Genomic DNA, 25,334 nt, shown 5'->3' on the forward strand with positions numbered 1-25,334 from the left:
TAATGTACCTGCTGGAGAGAGACAAGAGCTTTGTATAGTGGCAGCTTTGAATTGTCTAATGTAGCACAGAGGGTTAATATGCCTACTGCAAAGATGTGTACCATGATTTTTAAAAAACAGTATTTTATGTGCATAGGTCACATTTGTCAAAGAGATTCTTTTGTTACTGTGAAGTTCATAAGTGAAAACCGTAATCTAGCACAGTGACCTATAAACTTTCATCAAAGAGCTGCTTGCAAACTACATTGTACAAGTTAGTATCTTATTTTTTTACCAGTCTTTCATTATCCTGATGATGCAAAAAAGGTTTATTTGGGTGGAAATACATTTTTATTGTTAAAGTCAATGCTAACCACTGTGTTATGTTCTGAATCCCAAGTTTGTGCTTCTCCAGACCAAGCACTCTTTAAAAATGCCTACCAGTACGAATGACATGTAAATTCTTCTCCTTGTACTCCCCTCTGCCTTATGTACCATTTTCTATACAATGATTTACACGTATGATTCATTGTCTCTATATGTGTGTGATGTGAAGTGCTTTGACATCCTACAATGGTACGAGAGATGCTATAAAACAAATGAAATACATGTGACAACTGGGGCTATGGGGCTAACAGGGGCCCCTAGGGTGGTCACCATTTGCTGGAGATACTCGATGTGGGCTGCTCCGAGACACGCTGAGCAGCAGATAGCCATCATCTTGTTTCTCTCGCACAGAGAAAACCTGCCTGTGCAATCTGCTCGGTTAGTGCAAATTAGGGGCTGAACATAGATCTCAAAGCCCACCGCCGGTACCTGGTTGCTCTTAGGAGAGCAGATGGGTTTGCAAATCCACATCTGATCCTTTTCAGCTGCAGGGCAGGCGGTAGCAGACTGCTCAAGCAGCCATCTTGCTTGAGCTCAAGCCACTCTTCCCTGCAGCTGAAAAGGATCAGATGTGGATTTGCAAACCCATCCGCTCTCCTAAGAGCAACCAGGTACCTTGCTAATAGGACAGCAACAATGGTCAGATTTGGTTAGTGCATGGCAGGCGGTAGCAGACTGCTCAAGCAGTCATCTTGCTTGAGCTCAAGCCACTCTTCCCTGCTCTAACCAAATCTGACCATTGTTGCTGTCCTATTGGCAAGGTACACACTATTGAATAATCAACCAAAGAAGGCATATTTGTGAATTGAGACATATTGCGCGTCATTAGGTCGATACTGTTGTTACCCCTACACCAGCGTCCATTTTACGGCTCTGTCCCTTACTGCACAAAGCACTACTCAACCAATTTCTAAAAAAAAAAGAATGCAACTAGACAGCTTAACCAACACTCTGCTAATCTCTCAGACTAAATTCAACGAGATGCTTAGCGTTGGTTGCACCTTTTTTGGTAACTTTTGAAAAATGGTGTAATGCTTTGTCAATCAGCGCATATTTATTTCGCACAATGCAGAAATCAAAAAATTAGAACACATTTCTCTTTCCATCGAACATCTAGGCGGACGGGAGTGTCTTCTTTTTTCAGGTCCTATAAAATATTTAACTTTATAGCAGATTTAAGGCAGCTAAAAGGACTTGATACACTGAACTGTATCAAATTCTTTATTGGCCAATAATGATACCTTGTGTTTCTCACTGTCTAATTTACAATCCGATATTCCTCTGCATTCTTGTCGCATGCGCCCACATTGCTGTACCATTTCTTTTTTGTCTAAGGTTAATCTGTTTGTTTTTTTACAAAAACGTTTTTATTAGTCCCTAGGTACAAGTTTGAGGATGCTAAAAAGCACACACGCCACAGCAGAAAGATAGAGAATGTGAGGTTTTAAAGTACTTATGTAAAGCAGATCAATTGCTTCAGCTTCAACAAGGCACATTACAACGGTCTAAGATTGCTTGTAAAGAAAGCTTCTCTAGAGCTAAGCATCACACATCCACCTTCTGGGCACCAATGAGTTGAATAGGAGTGTGTTTTATCTTTAGCTCATTTAGTTACCTCTCATTTCACGCTTCTGCGATTGGACCAGCCTTTCTGCTTCCACTTTCTCTGTTTGAAGGCGTTCAATTGCTTTGGCATATTCAGGGATTGTCTGTTGAAAATATTTCACAGGTAGTTATGCTTTATATGCACTCCTTAATATTATTAGTTATTAAAGCTCTACAAAATATTCGCCTTACATCCTCGATCTGGTATCTTAGCTATGAGGTTTCCGAAGCTGTAGGATAAGGAACAAGGTCACAGAAGAAATGCATAATAAGATTAATGTAAATTAAATCTCTATAAGTGCCACTAAATATTAGAATTTATGATGCTTTTATCACAAGCACTTCTGGCTGTATAAGGACAGCAGCAATTGATTGAAAAGAAGCAAGTAAACGTATAAATAAAACGAAGACATAGCTTATTTTTTATCCTGCAATAATAGAAATAGGGTACTTTTTTCATTCAGCTCCATCTCAATAATTCCCATGTATGAAAGGTAAAAGAATACATCTTCTTAATATTATTTTATATATTATTAAGCCAATCCCACCGGGGAAAAATCATCTATCAACTTTTCCGTCTTCTAAAGGCAATGATGAAAGCCTCCCAATATTTGTTGGGAGTATTCGAGGTCCCCTGCAAGAGAAGCACGCACAGGGCAGCAATTTGAACCACCACTGCATGTACTAAGTCTGTTAGCGCATACATAGGAGAGATCCCAAACAATGAGAATGATCATGTGAACATCTGTATAATTTGCATTGTGTCAATTCATGCTTCTCTTACAGTGCCTGCACGTGGTATGTGGATGTGCTACACTCTCACCTCACTGTTTTCTACACTGGATTTGTACTTGACTAGATCTGTTGGCATGTGATATTTTGTTTTTCACTTGTCTTTTACTACTGTGTACTAACTACAATAACTTGCAAAGCATCTCCTTTATAGAAGTTGAATATAGCATTCAACGGAAGTAATATACATGAAAAAGGAAAACTGAGCATCACTGCCACACAGCATCCGCTTAGGACAAGTAGCATTGAAATTTGGTAACTGTAACAAAGTGAACACAAACACAACTAAACAAAATATGCCTCTTTATTGTTCTACAAGTGATCCACTAAGGATGGTAGAAAAATACCCTATCTGGTACTTGCATATGGTTTCTCTCAACTACACCCTCAACAGTTGCGGAGAACATGATACATTCCTACACAGAAAACGTCATTTATCTAAACAGAGCAAAACTGAAATCCTACCCTGTGGTTGCTAGAGACAGCCTCTCTTCCATGTAATTGGAACTAGCTTCGCCCTAGTTCTTCTTTCTCTCAGAAGATTAAGATCTGAGGTCCTCTCTAACACAAATGTTTCATTTGCCCCTCCAACCAATGCTGTGGTTAAGTTTTGCAATATGCAGCTCTTCTTGCTTCAGAACATTCTCCATCTTCTGCAAACCTCCCATCTTATCAACGCAATCACAGTATGTCTATAGAGGCTTACCAAAGAACTTAAAGACAGACAGGCTTACAAGACTCAAACGTTAGGCAGCTAGGATGCGCCTAAACCTGTTAATGTTAATGTTATAGGGTATTTGTACAAGCGCACGGCTACTCCAAGGAGTGTCCCGGCGCTGAAAAAGATTAAGCAATCCAGAAGAGAGAGGCCAACGTTTACTCCTACTCATACTAAACTCGAATTATTGATGGAACAGCCAGGTTTTCAGCTGGCGTCGGAAGCTCAGGAGTTCTGCTTCTTGTCTTAGAGACAACGGGAGCCTGTTCCACATTCTGCTCACTACCACCTGGAAGGAGCGTCCGGAGCGTCCGCCCTTCCTGGCCAAGCAGAATTTAGGCACCCGCAGCAAATGTTGGGTTGATAATCTCAGGGCCCTGGCTGGATTATAGGGCAAGATTATTTTCCTGATATACTGGGCCCCACTGTTATTCAGAGCCTTAAAGGCCAACACAAGTGACTTAAAAGCAACTCTGTTCCTTACTGATAGCCAGTGAAGTGTTTTCAGATGCTTCGTCATGTGGTTCTGGGCCCAACCATGGAAACTGCTCTGGCAGCTGAATTTTGAACAACCTGAAGACGGTTCAGTAAGTACTCAGGGATGCCCAAATAGAGTACATTGGCATAGTCCAGCCTAGACATTATCAAGGCCTGGACCACTGTCTTTCTATGGGCCAATGGTAACAATAGTAGGAAATTCCTCATCATTTTTAGCATCATAAAAATACTAATACAAATGCCATCCCTAAGAGGAATTTTAATCCACCATTCTAGAATGTAATCAATGAAGGCCCCTTTAAGTGGCAGAAATTCATAGTGTTCCATGGATCCCTATCTTAATGCACATCAAAGTACATCTGATTCAGTAAAACACCTTAAAACTGAGCTATGCAGGAGAATGTTTGGTCTTAGACGTTTAAAGGGTCTGTGATTGAAAAATATAAGACAACTTATCTTATCCTTCCAAACTTACATCCAGAATTCAAATTGTATCCTGGTTTCTGCTTTTTTCCTTCATTTTTATATCAGCACTCAAAATGTATCATAACTGCTGGCAATCGCTCGAGGTAATATTTTAACCCAATGCTCTTTTGCCCACTGTGCCATCTCAGTTTGGACCCAGCCATATACAAATCAGTCTTGACCCTGCTTACATTGGAAGAGTCCAGCTCAACTGACAGGCCAGGTCCTCCCTGAACCGGAATAGAAGAAACACAAGACCAGTTTGCTCAGAGTGAGAATCCTCAGTTGTAACTTGGTTCCAGTGGCGCAGTGAACAAAAACCCACGTCTGGGCATCTCCTTGTCATTTGAGGGGTTGGGGGAAGGGGGCATGAAACACACAAAAGGAGATGAGAGGAATGTTTGCTTGCAATTTATCTAACCACTGGCAATCGCTGAGGCTAGCATTTCCACCCATCATGCTTTTGTCCACCATGGCACCTCATTTTGAAACCATCTGTATGCAAATCAGTCTTGAACCTACTCTAATAGTAACACAAGCAACCCAAGAATGGTTTCACTCAGACTTTGGTCCTGTGCTCACTGTGCTACTGGGAATAATCTGCACCAAGTGGGTTGGAATACTATACCGAGCCATCGTCCTATTGCTCTGCGAGCATAGTGCTTCCCAGTGGTTAGATACGTCTGGAATATACATATTAGTGAGGTAGTCCTGTCTCTGCAGCAAAAAGCTATATTTGAAAGGCGGAACTGGTAGATAAAATAATTTGTCATTGTTATGAAGAGGTGCAGGATGTGCTCACTCTTGCAAGCTGAACTTGTGTAATAAGCAACTATATGGCTCATTAGCTCAAGAAAGACTACGGGCCCGATTTAGATCTTGGTGTCAGGGCTACTCCTTCACAACGGTGACGGACATCCCATCCGCCTAAATGTAAATCCCATAGGATATAAAAAGATTTATATTTCAGCGGAGGAGATATTCGTCACTGTTGTGGTGGAGTAACTCATTCACCAAGATCTAAATCAGGCCCTATGTGTCCCATGAGTCGACAGGACTAACAACACTTGTCAATGGTGAAAACCTTCTTAAAAGCGTGGGGTGTATGTTCTTGTGGTCCACAGCATAGAATCATTACATAGTTGCTGAGGCTAGAACTTTTGGTTGAAACCTATGATTTGTTCTTCCATGTAGCTGAGGAACAGCAACTTGGAATCAGAGAAGTATATTACTAGAATATAGATTCGCACTTGTTGGTGTCATCCATTAAGTCTACACACTCAATTGCACTTGTTTGATTTCACCACGCGCCATCTTTAGGATTGTGAACTCTATTGCATTGATTAAACTACACTGAGTTACCTGTGTTTTCTATAAATGTTTTTGTGAACCTCAATGGAAGTATTTTAGCACAAAATATTTGTTTTATGTTATGATGACATCAATGATAGTAACTATCTAGAACCAGGGGTAGAAAGTAAACACACAGTATTAACACATGCATTGCATATTACTGTTATCCACTTGTCATTTCAAAAATAAACCAAGTATCGAAGGATATTTTCTAATATTGAAGGGCGCTCTTGTTAAAAAACAACCGATTTGTACCCCTGATTTCGATACACTGTTACTATATTCATCTTAATTATATGTGGTAGGCCAACTGCTGAGGTAAGCAGGGAAACAAAAACTAAGCAAGCTTTACAACAGCTTGCCAAGTAGTACCTAAATGCACTGGAGATATTAGAAGCAGCATGCAATTTTTCAGAGCTTTTGATGTAAATCTCCTCAATTATAAAACAACCTGAACATCATTTAGGGGTGCCCAGGGGTTGCAATTTCAACCCCTGGCTTGTCCTTTGCCACGAATGGCAAAGCATTTGTGACCTCTGGCTTCACAGTTGGCAAAATCAGTGCCAAGTACAGAGGGACAGTGTTGTGCTTAGGGGATTAGCATAGCAAGCGTGTAAGTATGTACCTTTAATATAGAATGTGGCATCACTGGGGTTCTGGAGTTATGCTGTTTTTTGACAGAGGTGGATTGCTCCCGAGTCAGTTGTCTGCTGACTGGAGAGGGACCACCAACTGCAGCGTACCATGTGCGCTTAATAAATACTTATATTAATCCTACACCGTCTACGGAGTTTTCTAGCCACAAAAGGCAGCTCACTGTAATGGTCGTTGGACTTCTGTTAGTCTTCTTTTCTGCCTAGTTTTTGTGTGAATAATATGTTATTATTCGCTATTAGTTTGTCAAATAATGTAGCACTGGGAGCTGGAATGGGACCTTCTCTGGGAGCTGAGGTAAGTAAGAATAGTTTCAAAATGTATGTTTTGTGCATGCTTATGGGTGAGAGTATGTTAGTTAGAGACAAGCAGCATACATGTGTACGCTTGTGTCTGTGTCAGTGAGCATACGTTCTGGTGCATCAGGTTAAATTGACTTGGCATAGATTAATGGACTTGAATATTTGATAAGTGCACTTTCAGAGCACATGGCTTTTTAGCAATTTTAAATGTGTGCTTTAAAATCCATGTTTTTAAGTGTGCTATTGGTAGCAGAATCATCTAGAAGAGCTCTTTCTCTCGATTTGCTGGATCGCTCAAAAATCACTTTGGCACGCCAACACAAGTGGAATGTAAAAAAGGCATTTGTCTGTGTTGTTATACTAATCATGATTTTATGATGGAATTTCAGCAATGTAAATTATCATGATGACATCAGGTTTAAGATTTTCTGACATTACTTTCTGGGAAGAGTTAGATTCATATGTCCCCTTCAGGACAAAGGGTGTGTGATTTCACACCCTACCCTTGCATTTTGGTGTATCAACATCCATATTAAACAGTACAAGTTACATTTAATAAATGAAACTGCATTAACTTTTTATGATACTATAAATAATGGGATTTGTGAACTGGCAGTACAAAACATTACAGTATCACCGCTGAAGGAATTGAAAGCCCTTCTTATCTAATGTTGGGTTCGAAAATCTGATTAGGTTACATTAAAACAGTGACAGTATCTGTGAAGCAGGAGCAACGTTCAGGTTACTCTGTGTAAACAACAATCCATGTCCAATTAAATTTCCAGTTCACCTCAATATTCACCCCTCAGAACCCCTTTTAGAGGGCATCCAGGGGGTACTAGGGCCAATCTTGAAGGTTGAGGCCTTTTACTCCTGATGTCCCGGTACCAGACTTATTATGGATCCTTAACAAAACAACTGGGCCACACCACTTCCACACTGTACCCCATCTGCACTTGACTCTCAGGATAGCCTGGTCGGAATAGTTTAAGGCTCCCTCAGGGTTTAGAGGTGGATACAGGAATGTGAAAACAGGCTCACAATTCAAAATGTAAGCAGGAACAGAAATAAATCATTGTCCTGCCAAGTACTCACTTTTATGAAGAAAGTGAAGTTCTTTGTTTCTACTGCTAACCACACAAAGGAAAATTACAACATTCATAAACAATTACACAGTACTACCCTGAGGTCAGGGCTCTAGTGTTTCTTTGATGGTTCCCTGTTCCACTCACTCCTCGCTGTTAGTGATTGTGATTATACACCCATCCACTATTGGTAACATCCAGGATATGCCCCACTAGTAGCCCAAGTCTCAAGAGTCCACCATGACTCTAACCTAAGGTCAATAGTGTTCCTCTGCTACCACTCAGCGTGAGTAGTCTCTCATTGCAGTTACATTTCGGAAGCAAGCATTGGTTCTCTGCAGCTTCTTCTGCAGAGTAAGCGTTGAGTTTGTCTCTCTTAGGATTGCTTTGGGTCCCTTTGACTGGGTGATGGTGAGCAGGTGCTTCCCACAGCACAATGCACTACCCCAGTGAAGAGCACAACCAGTGACTGTCCTTGGTGCTCCTGGTGACCCTCTCCGACATATGGGGTAACCGCAACTCAATGCCTTTGTGCCCCTAGCCAATTACTCAGTGAAATTGTTCTTGGTGACCCCTTCTGGCATACGGGGTCAAAGTTTGCTACCACACAAGTCTTATCCACAGTGGCCCCTCTTGCATATGGGTTACCACCTGCTACGGCACAAGGCTGCTGCATTTTCTGTACAGCATTCTTTCCTCAGGAGTCAAACCTGGCACGAGGTTGCCTGGCACGAGGTTGCACTAAGCAGTTCCCAGCCCGATTGGAACAGCAGGACAGATGGATTACTTCATGGAGGCCCTCTCCTGGCAAACGGCAGTTGTTGACTTTTTCTTGAACACGGGCAATTACCCAGTTGGTGAAGCAGTCGTTTCCTCACACCTCGCCCAAGCATCCCACTCGACATGGCTCCCCACTGGAACTAGCTCTCTACAATGCTCTCCTCTTCCTCACGGCGCACACTGGACTTGGCAAGCAGGCAGGAGCTTGACCTCAAGGCTCCAAGGCAGGTGGTCTTGGATTCCCTGGGTGATGTTCCCATACCCAGCAGGGAGACTAGAAATCCTTGAGCCCTAGTCCTGATCACAGGGAGAAGTCTCATATTACCCTCCTCATACAATGCATCTAATTGCGTAGACGATGACAATTTTTGGGGTCTCATATTCCCCTTCATATTGTCCACTTCCAGACAACAAATGTGATTTAGGGTCTGAGTTTTTAAGTTTTACGCGGGAGATCTGATTTATTTGAAGTTCCCACTCTGTTCCCTTTTCCTTTTGAAAAGCAGTCTGTCACTGCAGGGGTATCTTCACAGCTGATAATCCAACAACACTGTCCATAGGAGTGACTAGAGTTTACACCTGGATATCAGCCGCAGTGCTATGTGCATCAAGAGATTAGCCCTGGGCCCCCAACCCTAATCTTTATGATCCTATCAGCCCCATGTCCTTCCTGAGATGTGCCCAGGTCCCTTCCTTGTGACCTCTCACTGAATCAAAGGGCAATCTTTGAAGTGTAAAGGGTAGTCTTGTTTTCCCTTTCCCAGAGTGTGAAACATCCAGCGTACAGGAATGTAGCAATACACAAATCTGTCTGGGGGGGATCTGTCTACCTTCTCTCCATGTTCCACCAAGCAGGCCTGGGTCTCCCAAACGAAAACCCAGGACCTCCATGTGAATGGCGTCCCCATTCACAGGCACAGATACAACCAGTGCGTATATACAGCATGTATGCATTGCACAGTACTGTATCCTACATGTCCACTGCACCACTTAGAGGCACACATACATCCAACACTTGCATTTAACATGCATGCACTGCCCAGCATTGTATCCTTCATGTACTCTATCACTCACACACACACACCTACAGTCAGCAAATGCGTATTAACATGCACACACTGCATCTATCATGTATGTACCACTCACAGGTACACATACACCTATCATGCATTCACTGCACAGCACTACATCCTTCTGGTTATGTACCACTCATAGGCACATATGCATCCAGCACACACATTCACCTTACTCACACTGCTCAGTACTGCACAATCCCTGTATTGTACCTTTCCCAAGCACACATAAACCCAGTAAAGATACACCACATGTGCGCTGAGCAGCACTTCACATCAAGCCGTGGCAGGCCAAAAGTATACAGCAGCGGAAATTTTAAAATGAGTGAGTCTGTAGGCCTCACACCAGTGACACAGGTTAGAAAGGACCTATTCACTTCAACTGATCACTGCACAGTATGCTGCCACCACCATGCTCGTGCTGCCTAACCCCTGGTGAAGGCTGTAACCTTACACAACTATGGGGCTAAGGCTTTGGGGGACCCTCGCAGTCCAATTAGACTACAATCCGTGAGACAGGCCTACGTCATGACACAAACACATCATCTGTATTTGCCTAAGTAAACAAAAATCTGCATTTGAGATACAGTACAGTTGAGCACTCCGGGCAGGAGTGCATGCTCATTACCATGAAGAGGACTTTTCCGTCCCAACAGCATCCACTCTCCCTCATACCTTAGTTTGCTGTGTCAGCTGTGCAACTTCAATTTTTAAACCCTCTTTATGAGATTGCTCATCTTGCACTTGGTGCTGGAGTGCAGCATTCTCCCTTTTCAGAGTTCTTATTTCATCCCTCTGAAGATTGATTTGCGTCTCGTACTCCTGCTTCTGGATTTCAAAACTTTTCTGCAGTATTCTGTGGAAATAAACAAAGATGAAAAAATGATATAAGGTGTCATTATTTGCCACTTTTCTAACAAGTGTCAAAAACGGTCACATGTTGATCCCATATGCAGGCCTAAGCTGCTAAAAATTAACAATTCAGATAATTTGCGGCATTATCAAGAATATGGCAGATATGATACTCCATCACAACTGTGGCAGGTATACGGTCCACCTTATTATGAGCACTCGTAATACAGCAGACAGATTATCCGTTAAGTTTTAACACTGTATCCCATCTGTGAAAATCTAAATAAGGCCTTTAGATATTAGGGCTCCTTCTTTTGAATGAAGTTCCACTGTAAAGGCCTATACCAAAGAGATTGGTACTTAAGTGAAGTATTTTGTCTGTGCGTGGCTGTTCAGTATTTATTATCTAAAAATGAAAAATACAATTCCTATATAATGTTTGATGCACATTTTTCACAGAAACCAAAATGGATGAAAACACACTACCTTTATAAAAGTGGCACTATATATTGTAATTGAAAAGAAAAAATTTGCTGTGTATGCCTATGTTTTATTGTCCACCAGATTTCCCCATGAAAGAAAACATTTCAGTCTTTTCTGCACTCCTCATTTTGTTATTGTTGGTGTATAGTTTTAAAGAGTATAATAATTAGGATATTTTTAAATGTGTCATGCAGCAACTAAAGTGATTCCCCATTTTCCAAGAAACTTTTCAAGGTATGGGCAAAGTGGGTAATTGTCCAAGACCCTCACCTTTAATGCCTTGGGCGCGGCCGCGATTCTGCGCCTGCGCGGCCGTTTCGAAGAGTGGGCGGGTTCATGACGGCCCCCAGCCGTCATCAGCACACGAGCACTGTGATGCATGACGGACGGGGGCCGTCATCAGCATGCAAGGGGTTAAAAGTGTCCCAATGGAAAGTGCGCTTTGTCTGTCTCATCTCTTTCCTTTTCTCTACCTTAACCTTTTCCCTCTCCAGTGGTATCTTAATGATTTTTGGGACCTCAGGCCAAACATATTTCAAACGTTTTTGTGCGATTCCATTTCTAAAAGTATAATGTGTAGTTTAATATTATTGGCTTTAGCAAGCTTTAATTAACACAACATTGATATTCAAATTCAAAACTGTTCCTGAGCAGAGGGCCCCAAAATATGTATTGCCTGAGTCCCGAAAAATAGTTAAAATTTTCATCATCTGCACTACTTTACTTGAAATGTATATGAAACATACGAAATTGACACTAAAGCTCTTAAAAAGTGATAAACCATACAAGCTAAACACTGGTGGTTCCACAATGTGCTACAACCCTGCCAATATGTAACTCCTGATTTTAAAAAAGAGCACATTGTAGACATTAAAAACATTGGTTGGATAACTATTAGACCTGGCATCCTTGGTGTGGTTTTTCACCTAACATGTTACCCTCGATCCTCCTTTTTGCTAACATTGTTTTTACTGGCTGTAGGACTCAGTGCACGTTACCCCTGCTAACCAGTCCTAAAGTCCTCGTGCTCTCTCCTAACACTTAGTAAGATTGGTTCATACTCAATTGGCATACTTAATTTACTTGTAAGTCCCTAGTAAGGTGACACTGCCTGTGCCCAGGGCATGTAAATCAAATGCTAGTAGTGGGCCTGCAGCACTGATTGCGCCACCTACTTTTTTGTTTTGTATTTATTTATTAGCATTGCACATTACTAATGTATCCACAAGTGTGAATCCCCGCTATCCCCTTATATGAATTTCACCACATGTATTTTAGTGTTCAGTATACACTGGGTATTAAAGCACTCCAGGCCGAAGGGCCTCAGCCAACCATGCCACCCAACTGGCACTTATATTGTCAAGTGTGCAAAGAGAAAATAGTCAATGTGCCACCCACTTAAATAGCACTTTAAATATGCCTCAGGCCTGCCATTGCAGCCTGTGTGTGCAGTTTCCAGCAGCAACGTAGACCTGATGTAATAAACAGTTTGCCAGCCCCAACCTGTCCTTTTTTTGTGTTTGAATGTTGTTTATTGTTTCTTTTTGTTCAACTAGTTTCATTGTTATTTAAAAAACATAACACATTGATAATATATTGCAATTCAACATAGCATTAGATAATAAATAGTAAATTAACACACAACGGGAGTACAGATCAAAAACAGATTTCATAGCAACATTTGATGCACTGGGATAGAAAAAAGACAAACATATCTCATTGGAGCGAGGGAAACCCACGATATGAATAGAAAGGACAAATGTGATATGTTATGAAAGTTAACAGCTAGTATAATAAAACCCAAGTATACTTAATAAATAGGAATACCATCATAAAAAACATGTGAAGATGATACGCTAGTCGAATTGCTGATAAAAAAAAGAGAAGAAAATGAAAGAAGAATTAAGAAAGACAGAAGAAGTAAAGGAGAGAAGATAAAGAAAAGAGAAGAAGAAGAAAGGAAAGAGGTGGGAACATCTGCTGTGGTTGTAAAAACAAACTAAAGAGTAGAATCAAAATGGTATTGTTCTATTAATCCCGGAGAGGACAGATTTATATAAGTATCCAATGAACGCCATACATTAGTAGAAATAGTAGGGGAAGAAACGTGTGAGCACCACGAAGATAAGATACCCATGCCCACCAAGTATGATATGATAGGAGATGAAAAGATTTCCATTCTGTTAAGATAACTTTAACAGCAATGGAAATAAGTAAGTCCAATAGCTGCATATCCGTATTGTCAAGGGGTAAAGGAGAAGGAGAAGCCCAAGGACCCAATAAAATCAAAGGCAAAGAAAGCACCAACGATATATTAAGGTTGAGTGATAAATGTTTCCATATTAAATCCCAATAGGGTTGTAGTAAAGTGCATTAAAAAAAATATGCTGATGAGTATCTGGCTGTAAACTACAATGCCTACAAAGATCACTATCTCGTAGTTTCAACTTATGTAAACGAGCAAGGGTCCAATGAAGGAGATTTCAAGTAAAAAATTTAGATTGAATAAGAGAAGGGGCACTTTTATTATGTAAGGATAACTTCCCAATGATTTGCCACGTCTCTTGTGAGATATGTTTAAAAACGTCAGGTTCAAAATGATGAGACCATTTATCATAAGTAATTGTGGACTGTGAGGGAAGTGGAGCTGAGAGAAATGTATATATTCGCAAAGCAGTATGGACTGAACTATACCAGATAGAAAGAAGTGAAATAGTAGCCGAGTCTATGGAAAAAGATATCTTATAATGAGCAACCTTCAACTTCAAAATGAATAAAAACCTTACCGGTGAGGTTATATCTCATGGCCAAAAAAGAGAAAGGGAGCGGATCATTATTGGAGTCATAAAGAGCCTTGACCAAACTAATACCATGGGCAGCCCATGAGGAAACTTAGTAAGATCAATGTCAGTAGGAATTTTAGGATTATACCATGGAGACGACCATCTTGATTTATGGATAGGTGTAGATATCCTTTTGTCCATATATTTTAATGCACTAATTGTGTTAAAAATAATACGCTGGAAGTGACCGAAAACGCTTTTAGGAGCAGTAAGGAAAGAAGAAGTAGAAAAAGGTGAATACAACTCTCATTCAATATACATCCACAGGGGAGTATGTGGGGAGTCTGCCAGAAACCAAAGAATACCCTGCAAGGCCAAGAATGCAATTTGATATAAATTCCAATCCGTCAAATTACACCCACCCAAAACAGAGGGCTTCCTAAGGTGTTTATAAGTGAGTCTAGCATGTTTACCACTCCACAGAAATTTGAAAGTGAGTAAATCAATATCATAAAAAAGGAAGAAGAATGCTTCACAAATAACATACATACATGCAAGATAAAAAAATTATAATCAGTGTTATCATCATCGTAAGAGTTTGAATTCTTCCCCACCAGGAGATGTACTTAGGGGACCAGGAAGGTAAAAGATCTTCAATTTGCGCTATTATATAAGATTCATTATAAGAAATAGTATGTGGAAGGTCTTTGCAAAACCAAATTCCTAAATATTTGATACGGGTCGATTGCCACTTAAAACCTTAGTCACCCATATGAGAGGGGATTCAGAAAAGGGGGTGGTGATGAACAGAGTGCCTGAATTAAGCAGACCACTCTTACCCAGTCCAAAGATCAGGGCTTGATCCATCACCGTTTTTTAGCTCACTGCACCATCCCAGCTCAGAACTTGGCTATATGCAAATTAGTCTGTTCCTGTCCCAGTGCATGATGGGAACAGGGCAAACCAAACTACCAAGCCAATTCTTATACTGGGAAGGAAACAAGCTCCCGGGGACCGGTTTCTGCCATTTCAGGCGTCGTCGGCCCGGCTTACTTGAATCCTGATGGTGCAATGAGCAAGGGACTCACATCTGAGTATACCCTTCCACGCTTATGGTGGACAAAATGATTCAGAAAAGGGGGTGGTGATGAACAGAGTGCCTGAATTAAGCAGACCACTCTTACCCAGTCCAAAGATCAGGGCTTGATCCATCACCGTTTTTTAGCTCACTGCACCATCCCAGCTCAGAACTTGGCTATATGCAAATTAGTCTGTTCCTGTCCCAGTGCATGATGGGAACAGGGCAAACCAAACTACCAAGCCAATTCTTCACTGGAAAGGAAACAAGCTTTTGGCCACCATGAGTGTGGAAGGGTATGCTCAGACATGAGTCCCTTGCTCATTGCACCATCAGGATTCAAGCAAGCCGGGCCGAAGATGGCTGTAATGCCAGAAACCGGTCCCCGGAAGCTTGTTTCCTTTCCAGTGAAGAATTGGCTTGGTAGTTTGGTCTGCCCTGTTCCCATGATGCACTGGGCCAGGGACAGACTAATTTGCATATAGCCAGGTTCTGAACTGGGATGGTGCAGTGAGCTAAAAAACGGTGATGGATCAAGCCCTGATCTGTTGACTGGGTAGGAGTGTTCTGATTAACTCAGATACTCTGTCCATCACCACCCCCTTTTTGTAATTATTTTGGCCACCATGAGTGTGGAAGGGTATGCTCAGACATGAGTCCCTTGCTCATTGCACCATCAGGATTCAAGCAAGCCGAAGACGGCTGTAATGCCAGAAACCGGTCCCCGGAAGCTTGTTTCCTTTCCAGTGAAGAATTGGCTTGGCAGTTTGGTCTGCCCTGTTCCCATGATGCACTGGGCCAGGGACAGACTAATTTGCATATAGCCAGGTTCTGAACTGGGATGGTGCAGGGAGCTAAAAAACGGTGATGGATCAAGCCCTGATCTGTTGACTGGGTAGGAGTGTTCTGATTAACTCAGATACTCTGTCCATCACCACCCCCTTTTTGTAATTATTTTGGCCACCATGAGTGTGGAAGGGTATGCTCAGACATGAGTCCCTTGCTCATTGCACCATCAGGATTCAAGCAAGCCGGGCCGAAGACGGCTGTAATGCCAGAAACCGGTCCCCGGAAGCTTGTTTCCTTTCCAGTGAAGAATTGGCTTGGTAGTTTGGTCTGCCCTGTTCCCATGAGGCACTGGGCCAGGGACAGACTAATTTGCATATAGCCAGGTTCTGAACTGGGATGGTGCAGTGAGCTAAAAAACGGTGATGGATCAACCCCTGATCTGTTGACTGGGTAGGAGTGTTCTGATTAACTCAGATACTCTGTCCATCACCACCCCCTTTTTGTAATTATTTCATATGAGAGGGGAAGCAGAACGAGTTAAGGAGAAACATTCTGTTTCTCTTTGTTCAGAGAATAACCAGAAACAAGCGAGAAATCACTTATGGTATTAGAAATAACAGGAAGCAATATCCTCTGAAAAGGTATGGACGTCATCCGCATAGGCGGCCGTTTGAAGGGTGTGTGAGCCAAATTGAAATCCTTTGATACCTTGGTTCAGGTTAAGTAAGCGAAGAAGTGGATCGATAGATAGTAAAAAAAGGAGGTGATAAGGGGCTCCCTTGCCTAGTGCCCTGACAAAGATTAGAAAAGGAAGATGTAGCACCATTAACACGAATATATTGGCTTTTGGCTGCATAAAGAGGCATTACCATATTAATAAAAGAATCCCCGAGGTTATGGGATCGGAGAACTGCTTTTAGAAAAGGCCATGAGACTTTATCGAAAGCCTTTTCAGCGTCAAGAGAAATCGTCGCCGATGGAAATGAAGAAAGTTTGGTTTTCTCTAAAATATGACAAAAAGTTTGGATATTATTTCCGGCAAGTCGCCCATTAACAAAGCCAGTTTGAGAAGCTTGAATAAGACTAGGGATATGACCTTCTAAATGTTTAGCCAGAATTTTGTCAAAAATCCTAGCTTCCATATTTAATTCTAAATATAGTCATGTCTTCCTTGGACCAGTCCTTGGATGCTTGATTCCGGTCCAGGAAAGACATGGCTTGGCAGTTCGGGCTGGACTGTTCCCATGAGGCACAGGGTCAAGGCTGATTTGCATATGGCCATGTCTGACCTGGGGTGGTGTGGAGAGCAAAAAAACGATGGATTTAGGCCCAGATCTCTGTACTGGGGTGAATGTATGACAATGTTCTGCATTCTGTCCATCACCTGTTGTTTTTGCATTTGTCGCCCCGAGTGGGATGGTTATGCTCAGACGTGAGTCCCATGCTCTCCACACCACTGGAGTCAAGCTATCCAGGCTGATGACGGCTGATAGCCAGAAACCAGTCCTTGGATGCTTGATTCCGGTCCAGGAAAGACATGGCTTGGCAGTTCGGGCTGGACTGTTCCCATGAGGCACAGGGTCAAGGCTGATTTGCATATGGCCATGTCTGAACTGAGGTGGTGTGGTGTGCAAAAAAACGATGGATTAAGGCCCAGATCTCTGTACTGGGGTGAATGTATGACAATGTTCTGCATTCTGTCCATCACCTGTTGTTTTTGCATTTGTCGCCCCGAGTGGGATGGGTATGCTCAGACGTGAGTCCCATGCTCTCCACACCACTGGAGTCAAGCTATCCAGGCTGATGACGGCTGATAGCCAGAAACCGGTCCTTGGATGCTTGATTCCAGTCCAGGAAAGACATGGCTTGGCAGTTCGGACTGGACTGTTCCCATGAGGCACAGGGTCAAGGCTGATTTGCATATGGCCATGTCTGACCTGGGGTGGTGTGGAGTGCAAAAAAACTATGGATTTAGGCCCAGATCTCTGTACTGGGGTGAATGTATGACAATGTTCTGCATTCTGTCCATCACCTGTTGTTTTTTGCCTTAGTCGCCCCGAGTGGGATGGGTATGCTCAGACGTGAGTCCCATGCTCTCCACACCACTGGAGTCAAGCTATCCAGGCTGATGACGGCTGATAGCCAGAAACCGGTCCTTGGATGCTTTATTCCGGTCCAGGAAAGACATGGCTTGGCAGTTCGGGCTGGACTGTTCCCATGAGGCACAGTGTCAAGGCTGATTTGCATATGGCCATGTCTGACCTGGGGTGGTGTGGAGTGCAAAAAACGATGGATTTAGGCCCATATCTCTGTACTGGGGTGAATGTATGACAATGTTCTGCATTCTGTCCATCACCTGTTGTTTTTGCCTTTGTCGCCCCGAGTGGGATGGGTATGCTCAGACGTGAGTCTCATGCTCTCCACACCACTGAAGTCAAGCTATCCAGGCTGATGACGGCTGATAGCCAGAAACCGGTCCTTGGATGCTTGATTCCGGTCCAGGAAAGACATGGCTTGGCAGTTCGGGCTGGACTGTTCCCATGAGGCACAGGGTCAAGGCTGACTTGCATATGGCCATGTCTGACCTGGGATGGTGTGGAGTGCAAAAAAACGATGGATTTAGGCCCAGATCTCTGTACTGGGGTGAATGTATGACAATGTTCTGCATTCTGTCCATCACCTGTTGTTTTTGCGTTTGTCGCCCCGAGTGGGATGGGTATGCTCAGATGTGAGTCCCATGCTCTTGACACCACTGAAGTCAAGCTATCCAGGCTGATGACGGCTGATAGCCAGAAACCGGTCCTTGGATGCTTGATTCCGGTCCAGAAAAGATATGGCTTGGCAGTTCGAGCTGGACTGTTCCCATGAGGCACAGGGTCAAGGTTGATTTGCATATGGTCATGTCTGACCTGGGGTGGTGTGGAGTGCAAAAAAAGATGGATTTAGGCCCAGTTTTCTGTACTGGGGTGAATGTATGACAATGTTCTGCATTCTGTCCATCACCTGTTGTTTTTGCTTTAGCAGTATATACATTTTCAGAAAAATCACGGAAGACTTGAAGAATTTCATGAGTATGACTTTTTTTGAGCCATTTTTATCAGTAATAGGGTAGATCTGAGTAGTTTTAATATTAATATTCGGAAATATTAGGGTGGCAGCTACCAACTTACCAGCTCTATTTTGTAATAACAAACTGCTAGATTTTAAGCTTGTTTAGTAAGTATAGAATTGAAAGAATACTTTAGGTTCTTGATATCCTGTAAAAGAGACTTATCATTAGAACGTCTATATAAAATCTCCTTACTTTTGATTTCATCTCCCAAAGACTGCAAAGATTTCCTGATATCACTATTCCTTTGGACATGTGTTTGATAATATGATCCCAAATAGTACATTTAAAGGCATCCCACAGAACTATTGGGGATTTAACTGAAAGTTCATTTTCTTGGAAGAAATTATGAATTTCTTCGTTAAAACCACTTGGATGCTATAGAATGTCCAACGATTTCATGTAATTTCCATTGAAATTAATGGGCACTCCATGACGAGTTACCCTTGTCATTAGCATCCAAGTGGTTAACCACTTGGATGCTAATGACAAGGGTAACTCGTCATGGAGTGCCCATTCATTTCAATGGAAATTACATGAAATCGTTGGACATTACCTTGACTTCATCTTTGTCATCCAGAATCTCTGTGTTAAGGCGCCAAGTGCGAGGGCCACGCGTATCCGTAAGATTAAGGATACTCACAGAGACCGCTGAGTGATCAGAAACGACTATTGGATAGATCATAACGTTGATGGTATGTTTTAAAAGAGCCGCATCAAATAGAAGATAATCAATGCAAGAAAAGCTAGAATGTGGAGATGAGAAAAAAGTTAAATCGCTACCCATAGGATTATGCAATCTCCATGCATCCTTCAGATGATGGGAAGAACACATTTTGAGCAAGTGTTTATGCCCCCAAGGAAGACGATACTGAAAAGCAGAATGTCTGTCTAAAATAGGATCTAAGGGCAAATTGAAATCACCACAAACAATTGTTCTAGCATGATGTGGGATATCAGAAAGTTTTATATCAGAAAGTTTTTTTATCTATATAATGCCAAAAAAGAGGATCATCGATGTTAGGGGCATATACATTCATAACATATAAGTTACCATTGGACAGGCGCGTAAATAACCATCTGCCATTTGCATCATGCTCTGCAGTAATAATAGACAAACCAGAGTGTTTAGAAATCAAGGTGACAACTCCATTCTTTTTACCAGCAGCTTCAGAGCAACAGACATCAAGGACCCACTCCTTCCCTAACAGCAAAGCTTCTTTAAAAGCTATCTTGGTTTCCTGAAGTAAAAAACATCGCCTGACAGGTTTTTACAATAATCTAGGATCTTGGCCCGCTTAACAGGATGATTCAACCCACGAACATTAAGTGACACAATATTTAAACCTGGCATAGGAAATCATAAGACAATACAAATGGAAGCATCCAGTAAATAGAAAAGAAAGAAAGAAACAACATTATCTCAGGAATAAAGGAAGAAGGAAAACAAACACAACACAAGAAACAATATACCGAAAGAGATATTCCAAGAAGAAAAGAAGATGCTAGAAAGAAGGAAAGAAAAACCAAAAGTACTCCAAAGAAAAAAGGAGCATAAAAAAGAAAAACCCCACCAGGGGAAGTCTGTAATAGACAATCTGCATGGGGGGAAATAACGTGGAGGAGCAACCACAGAGGCCAACAAGCACAATACAGAATGCTCAACAGTAAAGTTTTCATTAAGTGACAAAACGTATGTAAAAATATAAATTAGACAAATCAATGAATAAACCATCAATAAGAATAAATAATACAAATGATCAGTGAGCAATATAATATCAATGATAAATAAAAAGGTGAGGCAGCAGTATCATATAAATATCCAAAGAGAGCCTAATATATTGCATTATCGGGAACATAAATAACAATCTAAAGCAGAATAAATATGGAATATAATAAATAGGAATGGAGGCAATATAAATAATATAGAACAGTATAAATTGCATATTATAACCAGCAAAGCACTACAGATTTGATAGTACCAAGTATAAATAATATGTAATATAGAAAGTTATAAATCAAAATTAATTCATGAGCTAAACACAAGTATAATGAATGAAGAAAGGTGAAAAAGTTGGAACAAGAATTAAATGAAGAAATGTAATAAATAATAAAAGAGCATGTAGATATGAAAAGCAAGGAAAGAAAGACTAAGAAGGTGAAAATTAGAAAGAGAGAGACTTCCTGAATCAGAAGAATAATAAAGAATACAAAATGCAAAAGATATAACATATTTGAGGAGCAGCCAACAAGTTATCATATCCTAAATGGAAAGGTGAACAATATAGTCCGGTCTAAATCTAGGTAGATAATGATAATTGGTAATATTAAATAGTGTAAGTAACAGCCTAAGTTATAGTAAATGCTAATAAGTAATGCAAGAAATGGCAAGCCAAGGTCCTATATATATATATATATATATATATATATATATATATATATATATATATATATATATATATATATATATATATATATATATATATATATATATATATATATATATATATATATATATATTTATATATGTATAGGAAAAAACCAGAGTGAAGAAAAATACAAATAAATAGTAATCACACTTAAACAAGTATCATCAGCAAAAGATTATAGAAAGGGAGGAAGAACAAAAGAAGTAAAGAGTGAGATATGTTGGGTAAGAGCATGAATAAGAGGAAAGAGCAAAGATAGAAAAAGGAGTATGGAGAGTAGTAAAAGAGAGACCAAGATCGAGGATGGAAATAGAGACATAAGAAGATAAAAGAAAGAAAAAGAAAGGAAGAAAAGGAGAGATACCAATACAAATGATACATAACAAGATAGCACCAAAATAGAACAAAGATATTATATGGAAACTCTGAAGGGCCCATCATAAAAATATGAGAGACCGTAAAAACCTGAAAAGTAAGAAGTTAGTGAAGCAACTTGTAACAAATAGCCATGACACTGCCCAATTATCACATAACAAGAAACTAGAGGAACAATATGAACCACGTACTAGTAATAAGGCACCAAGAGCATGGAACCAACTTATCAGGCAGAGAAGAAACGTTAAGGAGGAGAGGTATTAGGAAGAGACTCAGAGTCTATTTGTGATTCAAATACATGTACAACCAATACATTACCAGATAGTACCTAAGTAACACCAACATCTTTAACAGGAATTCTACAGGATCCATCATAAAAACATGATAGATCGTAAATCCGGTAAAGGAAAAAGTTAGTGAAAAAAGAATAAACAATATAAAATTAATAGACATGACATAGTATAATTATCATACAACAAGAAAACACAGGAACAATATCAACCACATATTAGTGGTAAGACACAGAGAGCATGGCACCAACTTATCCTGCAATAACAGATGTTAAAGATGAGAGGTGCCAGGAAGAGACTCAGAGTCCATCAGTGATTAAGAATGAAAAAAAGTAGAAAGTTCTGAGGTTCATAAAAAATCTGTGAGCGCCCTCTGAAAGTTATTCTAAATCGTGAAGGACCTGCAAATGAAAATGAAATATGCATATCTATGAGCCTTTTAAGTAGGTTTAGACAAGCCCTTACGATGAATGACGGTGTCTCTGGCAAAGTCCTGAGAAATTGATATCCTGTGTCCTTCCCATTGTAGGGTTTTAATTTTCCTCATTTGTGCCAGGATTTGCTCTGTATGTTGATGGCACAGAGGTTTAAAGATCACTGGTTTTGGGGAAGAAAAAGACTTAGGCATAAAAGTGGGAACTCTATGAGCATGTTTAATCTCAAAGTCCTTGTGAAAGGAAATATTCAGAGGGGTAGGGATCCAGGTAAGTAGAAAATCCAACACAGAAGGAGCAGATTTTTCACAGTCCACCAGAAGGCCAAATATATGAAGGTTACTTCTACGGTTTCCGTCCTCTTGCTCAGTTAGGTCTCGCCTCAAGGAAGCCAAAGAGAGCTCTAAGCCATGGACCTGTTTAGCTTGTTTGTTGGTAAAATCCTCAACAATACCTTTTCGAGTTTCTGCATTACAGAGAGGTAATGAGAGGTTTTTGAGATCATTATGATTTGCCACCACCTCAATTTGAACTAAATCATTGTTCGTTTTTGTACTCTGTGCTATGTCACGGACTGAGTTAAGTTTAAGTAGGATAGTGCCTAACGTAGAAGCAGAGTCCAAACTACTCTTAGGTGGAGAGTCCGAGGTGGGTGACCTTTGTTTGGACCTCTTCAAATTACCTTTAGAATCTCTGTCCTTGGAGGGGATGCCCATACCCTCCGCCATTGGAAGCAAGTATTGTAGATACACCAATTTGACCAAAAAGCGTAGCTGTATGAAGGTGAGCACAGAATACAATAAAAAAAATTAGTCAGATAAGATCCAGCTACAGGAAGTGAAGTAAATTTTGTACAGCCAGCAATAAACAGAATAAATGCCAAAAACTTGAAATGGCAGCAAAAGAGATAAATGAGACCCACCAAGGCACACTCAACTGTATAACGAGGCTGTCAAGTAGGCTTCATAAGATCCAATAAATCTTGTCAGCAGGCGCCATTTTGCAACCAGGCTATCGCAGCAAAATAATGTCTCCTCAAAACTGCAGAGCATAACATGAAGAGGTAGAAAAAAATAGCAACACCATTCCTCAATTAGCAAAGGTAGTGTCCACAAAAGTAATAGCCCAGGGATACAGTTGAGTGTGCCTTGATGGGTCTCAATGATCTCTTTTGCCAACTTTTGGCTGCCATTTCAAGTTTTTGGCGTTTATTCTGCTTATTGCTGGCTGTACAAAATTTACTTCACTTCCTGCAGCTGGATGGTATCTGACAATTTTTTTTTATTGTATTCTTTGCTCACCTACACTTTTTGGTCAACTTGGTGTATCTACCCGCAAAGCATCACAGCCCGTCATCCCATCGGAACCGCCGCTGCGCAATGCATCCTCCACGCATGCACTCATATCCCTCATCAATGGCAGCCTCGACGACAATGCTGGACGCTGCATCGCAGCCTTGCAGCTCCTCAGAATCGACATATCGCCCGACTGTACAACGCATCCTCGACACCGGACTTCGCATCGCAAGCCCTTGTCAACGGGATCCTCGACAATGACACAGGACCTTGCACCACAGCCTCGCCACATCTCTGAACCGATACATCGCTTCAGCTGCGTGACTCATTTTCGATGTGGATCTTCGCAATGCAACACAAACCAGGATTTATGGTGATCATTTCAGTGGTCCTAACTGGGTCCCTGTAACCCGCTTACGCTCCATTGCGGTCTGCCTGAATTTGCGTCTTTGTCCTTGTCCATTGGGACCAGTTTTCCACATTTGGTGTATTGTGCTTTTTGGGCAATTATCAGTGAAATCCTTAAAATTGCACATCATTGTTGTTTTGGTCTTGTTTTATTTGTTAAAATAACTCTGTTTTTCTAACTTGGATTGGGATTCTTTTGTGTGCTGTTTTTCCCTTTATTACTGTTTGAAGTGCTGCACAAACTATTTACCCATTGCCTCTCAGTTAACCCTGGCACTTTTTTATGATAAGCACCAAGAGGGTAGAGCACAGGTTGATTTAGGGATGGCTTGTCCCTCACCCTGATAAGGATTGTGGTTGTTGCGTAACTAGGGCTCTGATGCCAGTCAACCAACAACCCAGTTTCTTACACTATCTAATACATAAACAATCATTTATCATTTAGTTTAAGTTTAAAGGAGCTTGTAAAGCGCCTGGTGACGCCTCCCGGCGTGTCCCCGCGCTGTGGAGAGAGTGAGTTTTGAGGAGAAGGAGAACCTATCACTGATTAAAGAGGCAAGTTTTCAATTTCTTCCTAAAGGGGGTCTCATTCACCTCTACTCGGATGTCCATGGGCAGGAGGTTCCAGTGCTTCGCCGCCATTGTGCGGAAGGATCTGCCTCCCATTCTGGCCTTTTTAGGACGGGCAGTTCTGAGCAGACCTGTACCTTTGGATCTGAGGGTTCTGTTGGGTTCATATGGCAAAGCCAGATCGGACATATAGGCAGGTGCCTTGTTATGGAGAATCTTGTGACACCATAGCAGAGCTTTGAAAATGATCCTCTTCTTGATAGGCAACCAATGGAGAGTTGCTAGAGAGGGTCGTGAAGGGGCTCTGCGGGGCAGTCTTAATACTAGGCGTGCTGCCGAATTTTGTAGGACCTGTAATTTCTTTATATTTTTCTCTGAAGTGCCTAAGAGTAAAACATTCCCGTAATCAATTCGGGAAGTTATTAGCGCCTGCGTCATAGCCCGTCTGGAGTTGAGAGGCAGCAAGTCAAGGGTACGGTTGAGAGTCTTCATCACTCCGAAGCACTTGCCTACCGTTCTTTTTATATGGCTATCAAAAGATAGCTTATTATCAACCCAGACTCCTAAATTCTTCGCCTCCCGGCTGGGAGGGGGCAAAGTACCCAAACAAGTGGGCCACCATTCTTTAGTCCAATTGGTCTCATTACCTCCAATGATTATGACCTCTGTTTTGGTACCGTTCAGTTTTAAACAGTGCTCTGTCATCCAAGAGGAAAGCTTGCTCATACAGTTGTTGAAGTTCGTGGCT

The 25,334-nt window shown here is 41.4% G+C and overlaps 1 protein-coding gene across 1 annotated transcript in view; it reads right to left on the minus strand.

Annotated features, from left to right (window-relative positions):
- The window catches only part of MYO5C (myosin VC), a 1,267,761-nt gene that overhangs the window by 424,602 nt on the left and 817,825 nt on the right, over window positions 1–25,334 (minus strand). Inside the window, exons 25-26 of the mRNA XM_078684841.1 lie at window positions 10,367–10,547; window positions 1,982–2,075 (exon numbers count right to left, since the gene is read on the minus strand). Of these exons, the coding sequence (XP_078540967.1) occupies window positions 1,982–2,075; window positions 10,367–10,547 (275 nt within the window). The remainder of the gene's footprint in view (window positions 1–1,981; window positions 2,076–10,366; window positions 10,548–25,334) is intronic.

The sequence above is a fragment of the Lissotriton helveticus genome, chromosome 3_2, assembly GCF_964261635.1.
Source record: "Lissotriton helveticus chromosome 3_2, aLisHel1.1, whole genome shotgun sequence".
NCBI lineage: Eukaryota > Metazoa > Chordata > Amphibia > Caudata > Salamandridae > Lissotriton > Lissotriton helveticus.